A 12,834-nucleotide genomic window follows, 5' to 3' on the forward strand; every position below is an offset into this window, starting at 1 on the left:
TGATGGTTTGACAGTTTAAAAAAAAGCAAATATGACAGATAGCAATCCCAGCGTAACTTTTTTGAAATTGTTAAATAGATGGGTTAGTTTAGTTAGCCCACTCTCATCTATGGGCAGTCGGCTGTAAATGGATTACTTGTCCATTTACACCCAACTGCCATCTGATCTGATCTGCCAGAGGGATGGGGAATGTTTCCCCACCCATCTGTTTTTAGTAGAAAAAAAAGAAGGTACAGCGCAAATCCTAGTAAATGAAAATTCTGATGTGACACAAAATGATGTAATAAAAAAACTGATGAGAAAAAAAAAAAAAAAAATTTGTTTCAAACGTGACACAAAATAATAATAAAGGTCAACTGCTAAGCATCACTGAAGATGAACAATTGACTATAAAGGCACAAATGCAGGTGAAAAAATCACAAGTGAATATATACAACATAGAAAATATTCATATATTTGTGGAGATAAATAATGGTGCAAGAAAAAAAGTTCCAACAGAGGTGTTTAGTCCATATGCTCCCAGGTATCTTAAAGAAAGCTTCTTTGAAAAAATGAATTCCACAGAGAAAGTCTTCAGATAAAAGATAATAAAGGGCTGGCACCACCTTCACCAAAGGCACACCCGAGTGACAAATCAATCCCCTTACCAGATATAATGACCACAACGGTGGTCGGACTGAACCCGGGTATGTTTAGAGTCACCCAAATGACTATAGATAGTACACTGGAACTCCTTCAAACCAAATCCTATCTATAGTCATTTGGGTGACTCTAAACATACCCGGGTTCAGTCCGACCACCGTTGTGGTCATTATATCTGGTAAGGGGATTGATTTGTCACTCGGGTGTGCCTTTGGTGAAGGTGGTGCCAGCCCTTTATTATCTTTTATCTGAAGACTTTCTCTGTGGAATTCATTTTTTCAAAGAAGCTTTCTTTAAGATACCTGGGAGCATATGGACTAAACACCTCTGTTGGAACTTTTTTTCTTGCACCATTATTTATCTCCACAAATATATGAATATTTTCTATGTTGTATATATTCACTTGTGATTTTTCACCTGCATTTGTGCCTTTATAGTCAATTGTTCATCTTCAGTGATGCTTAGCAGTTGACCTTTATTATTATTATTTTGTGTCACGTTTGAAACAATTATTTTTTTTCTCATCAGTTTTTTTATTACATAATTTTGTGTCACATCAGAATTTTCATTTACTAGGATTTGCGCTGTACCTTCTTTTTTTCTATTTTTCCTAATATATGTATCTGTATTTTCGGTACCAGCAGCATTTTCACTGTTCTATTTTGGTTTAGCGCAGTGTTTTTATCTTTTTTATCTGTTTTTAGTGCACAGGATCATATTGCATGTCGGGGGTGTCAACGGACAGATGTTCATTGACACCTGCTGCTTCATACAGGAGAATGGAGGGTCCTGAAAAACTGACAGGTGGACCTGATTGATCCGCCCGTGTAAAAGGGCCCTTACATATACCCAGAGAAATGACTGGCCTCAGGTGATACAGAGAGATGAAAAAAACCCTACTCCATAAGTTGTAGCCCTTTCTTCATTACATCTGTTCAAAGTGCTGAATTTTAAAACTTGTCTGAGAGTCCAGAAAAAAAGATGGTGGAGAGCTGAAGTTACACTTTACAGAGCCCAGTGAGGAGAGCCCTGACAGCTGATTGGAAGGAAGGAACACGTCCCCTTCACACAGCAGACAGGAACAAAGCTGAGGCTGTCAATCAGCTGGAGCTACCTCCTCTGTCACTATTTTTCTCTTGGTGTTAAGAAAACATGTCAGAAGTGATTCATGCTGATTGCAGAGGAAGGCTGGGTTCACATATGAGCATGCAGTGGCTCACAGCAGGAGTCCGGTGCGTCCTCGTTCACAGTTTCAGGTCCGATTTAAGCCCACATTTTGGGCTGAATTCGGACCATAAATGGACCAAAAGACGCACGGGGCTCCTGTGCAAATTGCACAGAGCCGCTGTAGAGATATGTAAACCAGCTCCATAGAGAGCCGGCCACAATCTCCTGCTGTGTGAATTCGATGTGGGGAAATCCGCATCCAATTTGCACTAGTGTGAACCCAGTGTTAGTGCTCTTAATTGTGAAAAGTACACACTATAGAGGAATATGCTTTGTTCAGATTTCATGTCTGAGGTTTACAACCACTTTAAAGCGGAGCTCCACCCTAAAGTGGAACTCCCGCTGATGGGAACCCTCCCCCCTCTGGTGTCACAATTGACACCTTTCAGGGGGAAGGGGGGTGCAGATACCTGTCTAAAGATAGGTATTTGCATCCACTTCCGGCCACACAGTCTCGGGCAGACTGCGGGCATGACGTCGCCTCCCGTCGTCCCCTCCCGTTGTGTTCTGGGAACACTCAGCTCACAGTACACAGCGGGAGCCAATCGGCAGGCGTATCGTGACTCGCGCATGCGCCATAGGGAACCGGGCAGTGAAGCCGGAGTGCTTCACTTCCTGGTTCCCTCACCGAGGATGGCGGGGGGAGGGGGCAGCAGAGTGACGAGCGATCGCTCATCCTCTGCTGCGGGCGGCGCTGGACTCCAGGACAGGTAAGTGTCCTAATATTAAATATCAGCAGCTGCAGTATTTGTAGCTGCTGGCTTTTAATATTTTTTTTTCAGCGGTGCTCCGCTTTAAGACCGAAAATGTATTATTGGCAGCATCACCAGGTGAAATAAAGGAAACAAGGCTAAAAAAACAAAACAAAAAGACAGCCACCACATCTACGGATTGGCAAACTTTAAGATATTACTTTTTTATGGGTATTAAACCTCTTTACATTGTTTAGAAATAATACTATAGTAATCTTTCCCTTGCTAGGGGAGCCTGTTTGTTACTTGAAACCTTGGAGAAAAGATTTAAATATATAAAACAATACTATAGTCTTTTTCAAAATGCTTTAAATAGAAAAATGTGTTTTTAAAAAAATATATAGAGCCAAGTGTTCAAATAAATGTCAAACAAACTGCTCCAGGAGAACTCATGCTTCCCCACTATAATCAGATTCTGGTTCGGTTTGCTTGTTAAATGCTTAATACACTAAGAAAGACATTTTCCACAATACAGTTGTACAAAGACTCTTTCATAATTTTGGTACTTATAGGCCAATATTACTGAAGTTAATGATATTTAATTCAACAACAGCATAATGTGCAGCCAAGCAATGAAACAATAAAAGTTACAAAATATCAGCGCTGAATTGGCAGGTATATTTAAATGATTAAACATCAGAGAACAGAGTTGCTTAGACTATGTGAACTTCAAAAGGTAATCTTCCAAAAGTAGCAAAGCAAAAAGCAACATAAGCAATACAAACATCAATGGTGCTTTCCAAGATCAATGCAGTATAACAACTAAAGGCTCCTGTGTGGCAGTCTGAACAAGTTCCAAATCCAGTTACTACGATACACAAGTCTCAAACTATGCAAAAAACTTCCTTTACCTCCCCCTGCCTGAGCTAAATTCTTCATTAGTGTCTCACATGCTCCCCCTCACAGACACTGCAGCCTGAAATTGGATAGGTTAGCAACAGAGTCAGTGCTTAAAATACAAAAAGCATTTGGCTGGACTAGGTGTGGCCAAATTCTGACTGAGAAAGTATAGGCTTGTGATAAATGTAACCTGGACTGTAGCTGATAACTGCTGGTGAACTTTTTTTCAGCTGCATTATCCGTCTGCAGTATGGGGAGGGTTATGAATATTGATTAGTGCAGAAGTGCAGCAGTCATCTTTCAGGAGACCACTTTGCAATGTTTGTCTATAAAGTGTCTCCAGTGCAGGGGGCAGCCATTCTGACTGGGTCAGAGGCAATCTTAGAGGCGATTGGCTGATGTAACAGATCAAGGAGAAGGGGAATGCAGGCTGGTGTGGAAGAGTACTTTCTTGAAAAAAAAAGCAGGATGTGTAGGAAAAAGACTGGCCTGCGGCTGGCTGAACAGAATACTGTCATAGCTGACCACAATCGGGAGAAGCAAAGAGACTACTCACCTTGCCTCAGAGATCAAGAACTTTTTCCCTTGGGTGGTTGTGAGGTGTGATTTGGGTGCCTTGTGGGTCAGGCTGTACTGGAGACCACTCCCACTGCTTGTGAGGAAGGAAAGGAGGGACATACTTATCAGGATTGAAAGAGTCATCATTCACAGCAATTCCTATCCCTGTCTGCAGATACCAGACATGCATCCTGAAGACCCAGAGGACAGTACCTTGGGTCTGGAAAGAGACTAGCATTACACAAGTTAATCTGTTATCTGCTGGGAACTTTCTTCAAGGGCCCCAACTCACATTTGTCTGCAGAAATCCCATTAGCAGAGCTAGATGACCTCAGAGAACAGATTGCTTAGCTGAAGATGGGAGTCATACAGGAATCCAGAAATCCATATGCTTCTCCCATTGTGGTGGCGAGGAAGAAAAATGGATCACTAAGAATGTGCATTAACAAATGTGCATTAACTATCACACCCTCAACAAAAGAATCACCCCAGACCAGTACACCACTTCTTAAAAAGAAGACATTATGCAATGTCGGGGACCAAATGGTTTAGTATGTTGGACCTGAGAGAGAAAACCTCTTTATCTGCCTGGTGGGGTTCTTTGAGTTTAAATCGGATGCCACAAGCTAAAACAGGAGCCCATGCAACATGACAGCATTTAATGGAACTAACTGTTGGATACATGAACCTTATTGAAGTGTTGAATACTTGGACAACATAATCTTGCTGCAGCACAGAAGGATTTTCACCTTAATGCATAGAATGCATTAAAGTTAAAAACCATGAGACTTTACAACTCCTTTAAGGCACTCTTGAAACCAAATGTAGACTTATTTCAGAAACTCTCTAATACATGTGGATGTCCATTATATTACATAATGTAGATTACAAACAAAGCTATCAGGCACCGTAGCACATACTCTTGACTTATGGCCTGAGGATGGCTTAGAATTCCCTTTGACCGAGTAAGAAAAAGCAAAGTTCATATAGCATCGAGACATGCAGTTTTCGCAGTTTTCCCAGAGAAATGCTGCACATGAGAAGTGTACAAAATCTTCGGATTCTATCATAACAAACTGATTAAAGATCATATTTTACAACTTTCAGAAATGTTCCATCCTCTTCATGCTGTAAGTGAATTCCTAAGTATGTAGGTCACATCTCATAAGTGCTCGTTTTCAAAGTGTTTGCTGAGTGCTGCACTTATTCTCTTTGTGAATTCTTTGTAATCTGTCTGTCCATCAAGAACAGTTTAGAAATGTATTAGTTCACTACTTCATGAAAGTAATTTGTATAACATGATCTCATTAATTTTTCGGTTCAATGCTTTCATTTTTTGCGGCCAAGAAATCATCTTCAAAACTTATGTAACAGACTTCGGGTTGTGGCACTTAATCTATGATGTCACCACCGAGAAATTCTTTTTTTGCAGCAATATCTCACAATCATATCACAAATGGTACCTATACTGTAGTTCTTAACTTAAAACCAAACTTTGGTTTGAAAAAATATATTCAAGTATTTATTCTTTTTTTTTTTTTTAATACTTTATATCTTTATTGAAACATTTTTCATGACATAAATTTTCCCCATCCCCCCTTATATTAAATTAGAACTATAAGCAATACTTTTTTTTCATTTTGGATAGAGTAAGGGAGGGATATAACCCCTGCCATAGGTTGTTTCACCATCTGTGTCCCATTGCGCAGATTTTCCTTCACTTCCTGTCCCATATGCAAACAGAAAGTGAGAGTAAATCCCTGCAGATTAAGGGAATTTCTTGGGTACCCCTGGGTAACCAGAACTCATGTCCCCATTGGAAGATTTCCCCTCTATTACTTTTTTGGGGACAACCGAAAATGTGTGATTTTCTTTTTCTTTCACCTTCAATGATAATGGTAAACAGGACAAATAGAGAGGGTGAATCTCCTTAATGGGAGCACAGACTGCATTAAAAACTTGCATGTTTTCTAATCCCTCTCCACTCTATCCAAAACCTTAACCTAAAAAAAGCTCAGACAATACCCAAAGTACCCAACACCACCCAAAACTTTGCACCTCTGCGGGTATGTGCAGTACTTAATATCTATCAGCAGACTTTTGAAATTGTTGCTAAAACTCAGTATATTTTAGTGAGTAGTCTTTTACAACCAATCTTGCTTTACTTCTGTGGTCTTTCAGACTGTCATATGGGTTTAAAAAAAACATTTAAAGCCCATTACATTCTTACCTTTAGGTATGATAGTGAATTCCTAAGCATGGAGCCACTTGAATGATGCTAAATGTTTTTCCACCTTTGCTTTCTCCAGGATATTTTCATTGATGATTCTGGCTCAGCCCATGGTATCAAATAAACCATGTAGGACACTGTTGGGTCGGGAAGCACATACAGAGCTTCCTGATGATGCACTTGATGCAAAATGTATAGATGCTGCGGGATTATTATCTGCTCGTCACTTCCGGTCAGACCATAACGAGGCTTGGCATGCAAGCCGCTTGTGAGGAACCACAGGGGCACACGTGCGGACCAGACATATCTTTACATGCGGCTGGATCAGCTCAGTGCCAGCTCCAAGGCACTTTTAAATGTGAGTGGACGAGATTTTTTTAACTTCAATAAATTTTATAACATACTACACCATGATAGTCCTTTATATGTTCCATGAGCGGTCATAGAGCAAGATTTTCTACCAGTGCATTGGGAGGGACTGCAGACAAGTCTGAAAGAAGAAGTGGTTAGCCTTATAAACCAAAGGTACATAATATAGCCTATCTGGTGAGTGGCCATTCTACCTAGTGGCGGTGAAGGTGGAAGTACAGCAAGTCACCTGTCAAAGGAGCAATTGTTCACATAGGACTTTTTGTACACGTTTTTTGTGGCTATTTTGGTTATTGGATTTGTTGGTTGCATTTGCAGCATATTCCCTTTTTGTTATATCACATCTGATGTACTCAATGAATCATATAACATACATTTTCTTGCACATTGCACTTTATAATTTGAAAATTGCAGTAAGAATTGTTGTTGATGACACGTACAATTTGATTGGTATTTATGGGTAATCGTAGATACCATATTTACAGAGCACAAGGTTCACACGATTTGCAGGAGGAGTGGTATTTTATACATATATATTTAATAAGGTAGCACAATTCACTTGACATTACATAATTTTACACAACCTATATGGTTGTATGTTTTATTTATTTGCAGCAAACTTCAGAAGTACACAGTTAATAGCATCTTGGCGCCGGTAACACATTTGTATTCACGCATACTGAAACTAGCAGATTTTAAGACATTTCAGGAGGTTCAAGGAGTTCCTTTATAGTAGATGAATATTCTCAGCTTTAATTGTATTGTGTTCCTTATTATACTGGAATGGTGAGTGCTCAGGTTTTTTCTCTGTTTCAGAAATTTGCATCACTTCATTAGATTTTAAAAACATGGGGCCATCAGTAATTATACTCCTGCTGATCGTGAAGTTGTCTTGATGCAGAATTCTTTACTCACTGTAGGCTACAAGTATACTTTCTTTTGCACATGCTTCATATTTTGTGTATTTTTTCCTTAGAAATATGTAAGCTTTGCCTTCCAAAAAATGTAATGTGGTTTAATGTTATAGCAGTTCACTCCTCAGTTAGGACAAAAATGGCAGACTCTTATATTAACAGCTTCACTTCAGAACATTTCCAACCTCTGCACTCCCCTGCAGACTTTTACCTCCAGGACACTTCTCCTCCTGCACATCACTTTAATGTCACAGCATTAGTACTCCTGTCCCACCATCTTGACCTGACCAGGCCTCACTCTGAATAAGTCCTAGTAGTGGTTTCAACTGATGATCCTTAGTAGGTCAGGAGCCTGCAGTACACCTCCTTGTGGCTGTGGACATTACTTGAAAAGCGTATTTGATGATGGACTACTGATCCCAGCAAGACCGACTTGCAAATCCTGCCCACCCTCATGGCTCTGCAATGATTTGGCACAAACTCCACAGTCTCTCCCTCTGGCTCTGCAACCAGCTCCCCTGGCATGACTCCTCCAGATCTCCACTGTGCTTCACTTACCGACTCCCGCCCTAGGTCCTTCCTGAAGGATTTACCCAGACGTGCGGACCGACTGCTTCTCCAGCTCCTGTTCCAGGACACCTCTCTATGAACGTGTAAGGAGAGGCTCCCACCGCCTGAGTTGCACCCCCCCAGATGGGGGTGTTCCACCTGCACGCAGCCTAGCACTCCATCCTTCAGTTCACCCAGCTGAAAATTCCTCCCCCAGCAGGCTGACTGTGAGTATATGTAGGAGGCCTGCCCCCTGCCAATCCCGGTTGGGGATTGGTCAAAGCTCCTCACATGTACTCCATGTCACTCCAACTCTCAGCCCTGCCCCTCTTCCAGAACATTCTCACTGGAATCAGGGGAGGCGCCCAAAAGCTGAAGTACATGTAAGTCACCTACTGCTATACAAACCACTCCCTGCACCTAGATCAAAAACAAACAGGCCTAGCTTGCAGCATAGGCCTGCTTAAATTGACCTGCCTGGCAGCTAACACCCAAACTCCCTGCACCCAGCACCTACCTATGGTAGAGGGTGCTACATATTCTTTCTGACCTTTTTCTTTGTATGACCTCTTGCACACAGGATGGCTGAGCCCCTTCATAATTGCAGCCATATTTTCTCAATTCTGGCAGCTCAGATGTACAGGCTGTCTTTGACATAAATCGCTGTGTGCTGCTGTACATGTAAATATGGTGGTGCTATTGTAAACAAGTGTACAGGCGTATGCAAAAAAAGTTTTATTTCTTTGCATATGGCCATGTGCTGTATTTACATTTACGATAGCTCCACCATATACCCAAGTAAAATAGCACACAGCCATTCATGTTATGACAGGCTGTACATTGTACCTGGGTTGCTTGGGGAGAGAAAATATGGCTGCAATTATGCTGAATGGGCTCAGCCTGCCCATGTGCAAGAGCCCAATGTTAGCTGTAACCCTGAGCTGAAGGTAACTGCCAAACAATGTAGGCCTCTTGCTGCAGAGGGGGGGTTTTACTGGTCAAGTAGATGTAGCATACATTGCTGATAAGGCTTCTTTTATTGTACTAAAAGAATGCAAGCATAGACGGGATATGACATCACAACAAATCATCTTAGTATGTTTATAAAGCAGAAGATCTGCCATTTACCAAACATTCACTGCAGTGAATCTTCCTGATGCATGCGTTTTAAATGACACGACATTATTTATTTACCACCAGTGAATGTTTATTGAAAGTCTCATTCACTTTATAAATAGGTGCTTATATGTTCCAAACTTACCAGCTGACTCCCTTTAGGTCCCCAGCCAGCATACTGCAGCATGGTCTCATTTTTACCAGGTGGACTGATATTCCAGAAATGCCTGTATACAACAAAGATGCCCAAATGATGCAAAATGTTAAAAATGCACTTTTACATAGTTATATAGTAGGCGAGGTTGAAAAAAGACACAAGTCCATCAAGTCCAACCTATATGTGTGATTATATGTCAGTATTACCTTGTATATCCTTGTATGTTGTGGTTGTTCAGGTGCTTATCTAATAGTTTCTTGAAACCACCACTGAGACCACCGCTTGTGGTAGGGAAGTCGACATCCTTGCCGCTCTTACAGTAAAGAACCCTCTACATAATTTAAGGTTAAACCTCTTTTCTTCTAATTTTAATGAGTGGCCACGTGTCTTGTTAAACTCCCTTCGGCGAAAAAGTTTTATCCCTATTGTGGGGTCACCAGTGCAGTATTTGTAAACTGAAAACATATCCCCTCTCAAGCGTCTCTTCTCCAGAGAGAATAAGTTCAGTGGTCGCAACCTTTCCTCATAACTAATATCCTCCAGACCCTTTATTAACTTTGTTGCCCTTCTTTGTACAATCTCCGTTTTCAGTACATCCTTCCTGAGGACTGGTGCCCAGAACTGGACAGCATACTCTAGGTGCGGCCGCACCAGAGTCTTGTAGAGCGGGAGAATTATAATTTTATCTCTGGAGTTAATCCCCTTTTTAATGCAAGACAATATTCTCTTTGTTTTGTTAGCAGCGGCTTGGCATTGCATGCCATTGCTGAGCCTATCATCTACTAGGAACCCCAGGTTCTTTTCCATCCTAGATTCCCCCAGAGGTTCCCCCCCCCAGTGTATAAATTGAATTCATATTTTTGCAACCCAAATGCATTATTTTAAATTTTTCTACATTTAACTTAATTTGCCATGTAGTTGCCCATCTCATTAATTTCTTGTTGCATTCTTTATAAAGTCTGAATGCTGATGATTATCCCTCAACCTTGTATTTTTTGAAGGCCTTCTCTTTTGCTTTTATATGCATTTTTACTTTGGAGTTAAGCCATCCAGGACTTTTGCTCGCTCTTTTAAATGTATTACCCAATGGGATGCATTGGCTAATGCCCTTATTTAATCTCCACTTAAAGCAAACCCATCTCACTTCCGTGTTCTTTGTTGATAAGATTTTTTCCCAATTTATGCCTTTTAGCAAAGTTCGTAGTTTAGGGAAGTTGGCTCTTTTGAAATTCAGTGTCTTTGTATTCCCCTTATGTTTCCTACTTGTGTGATTTATACTGAAGCCAATTGACCTGTGATTGCTGTTACCTAAATTGCCCTGTATTTCCACATCCGTGATCAGGTCTGTATTGTTGGTAATCAGTAGATCCAGTAACGCTGTATTTCTAGTTGGTGCGTCTACCATCTGACCCATATTATTGTCCTGCAAGACATTTAGGAACTGGCGAGCCTTAGATGAATGCGTGGTTCCCTCCGCCCAGTCTATGTCTGGATAACTAAAATCCCCCATTATGATAAAAGTCTTAGGCTTAATATACATGACAGATAGTAACCAACGTTTAAAAATGTCCGTTTACATGCCGCGTTTAGCCGCATTTAGAAGCTTTTTTTTTTTAATTGTCAAAAATTGAAAACACCTGTAAACGAAATGTGGTTAAATGCGAGTTACCGGGTTTACTGATAAGATAACAGACAAGAGTTCAGGGGTAGCTGAAAAAATGCCCAACTACTCCTAAGGCCCCATGCACACGAGACGCTGCTAAACTCGAGTTCAGAGGCATTTGGGCATTTTTTTCAACTGCCCCTGAACACATTTAATGTTATCCTATGTGTCCATGCACACGATCACGTTTTTTGGCGTTTCAAAGCAGTTGGGTTTAGGGCCGTTTTTCCAAACCCAAAATTTTGGGTTCAGAAGCTTTCAGCTTTTGCGTTTTAGACGCAAATCGCGGCTAAACGCAGCAAAACGCCGCTAAACGCGGCAAAACACGGCACAAATAGTTTGATTCTGAGCTTGGGGAGGGTCTACAGTGTTTTGGGGATAAACGCTGACAGCCGCAAATCGCGGTAAAACGCCGCAAATCGCGGCAAAACGCCGCGCAATTCGCGGCAAAAACGGGCGTTTTAAATGCCGGTTTTTGCCTTCGAAAAGCTGAGATTAGAGGCGTTTGTAATAGCGGGCCTTAAACGTCCATTTACCAGTAGCAGTGTACATGAGGCTTTATAGGACATACACATGAAAGCATATAACATTTTCTGTTTCAGAAGTAACTATGCAGTCTACGCTGAGCATCATGTCTGCACCATCATTCATAACAATGATAAAAAAGAAATAGAAAATCTGATATTGCTGAAATACATGCTCAATTCAGCAATTTGTTCCATCTGCAGAACTATTAAACTTGGCTGATAAATGTGGTAAATAAGTGAAGCGTATAAATGATATCTCTTTGCTGATATTTATCTTTTATTCTATTACAGCTGGTAGCTAACTGATCTGCTCGAACGTTAAAGGCCAAGTTCACCTTTTCCATAAAATAGTCTACACAGTCAAAGAGGCCCCAGTAAGCATTAAAAATCTGTGCAGCTTTGTAAAATGTTCATTAATTATAATGTTATACCTGCAGGTCATTTGGGTCTGCCAAGAAAGCCTGGGTGAAAAACTCCCAGTCAGCATTCCACACATTTTGCCTTGTTAGGACACGAAAACCACTGCTGTAATGCTGGGAGTGAATGTCCAGCGGTTTTCATGTCCTAGCAACAAGGCAGAATGTAGAGATTGGTGACTGGTTTCTGTGGCCAGGCTTTTGGGGGGCTCATATAGCCTACAGGTATAACAATATAATAATGAACATTTTACAAAGCTGCACAGTTTTTCATATCTTTTGGGGCCTCTTGCCCGAATAGGTTATTTTCCAGAAAAGGTGAACTTAGTGGATCTGAATTCAAAACGTAAAGACTTTTTATAGAGAACATCTAGAAATGTTAATTGCGTCCAAGCAGTACCCTTAAAGTGGAATTATGGGCATAATAAATAAAAACAATGTGGGCATAAGGATATGGTGGTCAAACTATCCACTTTACATCCAGAGAAATTTATTTCATTTTCACACGTTTTGACATGTTAAAATCAGATATTTTGTTTTTGCTAGAAATGTTCTTAGACCAGGGGTTCCCAACCTTTTGAAGCATGAGGGCCACTTAAGCAACTTGGTAACTGGTTGCGGGCCACAATCAGTGGAGGGGGCGGATAGCAGGTTCATGTCCGCTCTGCATATGCAGAGCGGGAACGGACACAGCCGGATTGGAGGAAGGACACAAGTCGGTTTACATCTGCCACTCCTTGGAGGTGAATGGAGGGTCCAATCGGGAAATACTGACCGTGTGAAAGGGGCCCCTGGCTGCTTGCACACTGATGAGCTACAGTTTAGGTGAATTGCAGTGTACCTTTGGCTTTTCTGCACTTTGCAATAGACTTCT

At 41.1% G+C, this 12,834-nt stretch overlaps 1 protein-coding gene across 2 annotated transcripts in view; it reads right to left on the reverse strand.

Annotated features, from left to right (window-relative positions):
* LOC120929554 (inactive dipeptidyl peptidase 10-like) overlaps positions 1–12,834 on the reverse strand; it is a 218,487-nt gene that overhangs the window by 108,261 nt on the left and 97,392 nt on the right. For both annotated transcript variants that reach the window (XM_040341134.1, XM_040341135.1), the window contains exon 7: positions 9,343–9,424. In XM_040341134.1, coding sequence (XP_040197068.1) covers positions 9,343–9,424 — 82 coding nt within the window. The remainder of the gene's footprint in view (positions 1–9,342; positions 9,425–12,834) is intronic.

The sequence above is a fragment of the Rana temporaria genome, chromosome 2 (genome assembly GCF_905171775.1).
Source record: "Rana temporaria chromosome 2, aRanTem1.1, whole genome shotgun sequence".
In the NCBI taxonomy this organism is placed as follows: Eukaryota; Metazoa; Chordata; class Amphibia; order Anura; family Ranidae; genus Rana; species Rana temporaria.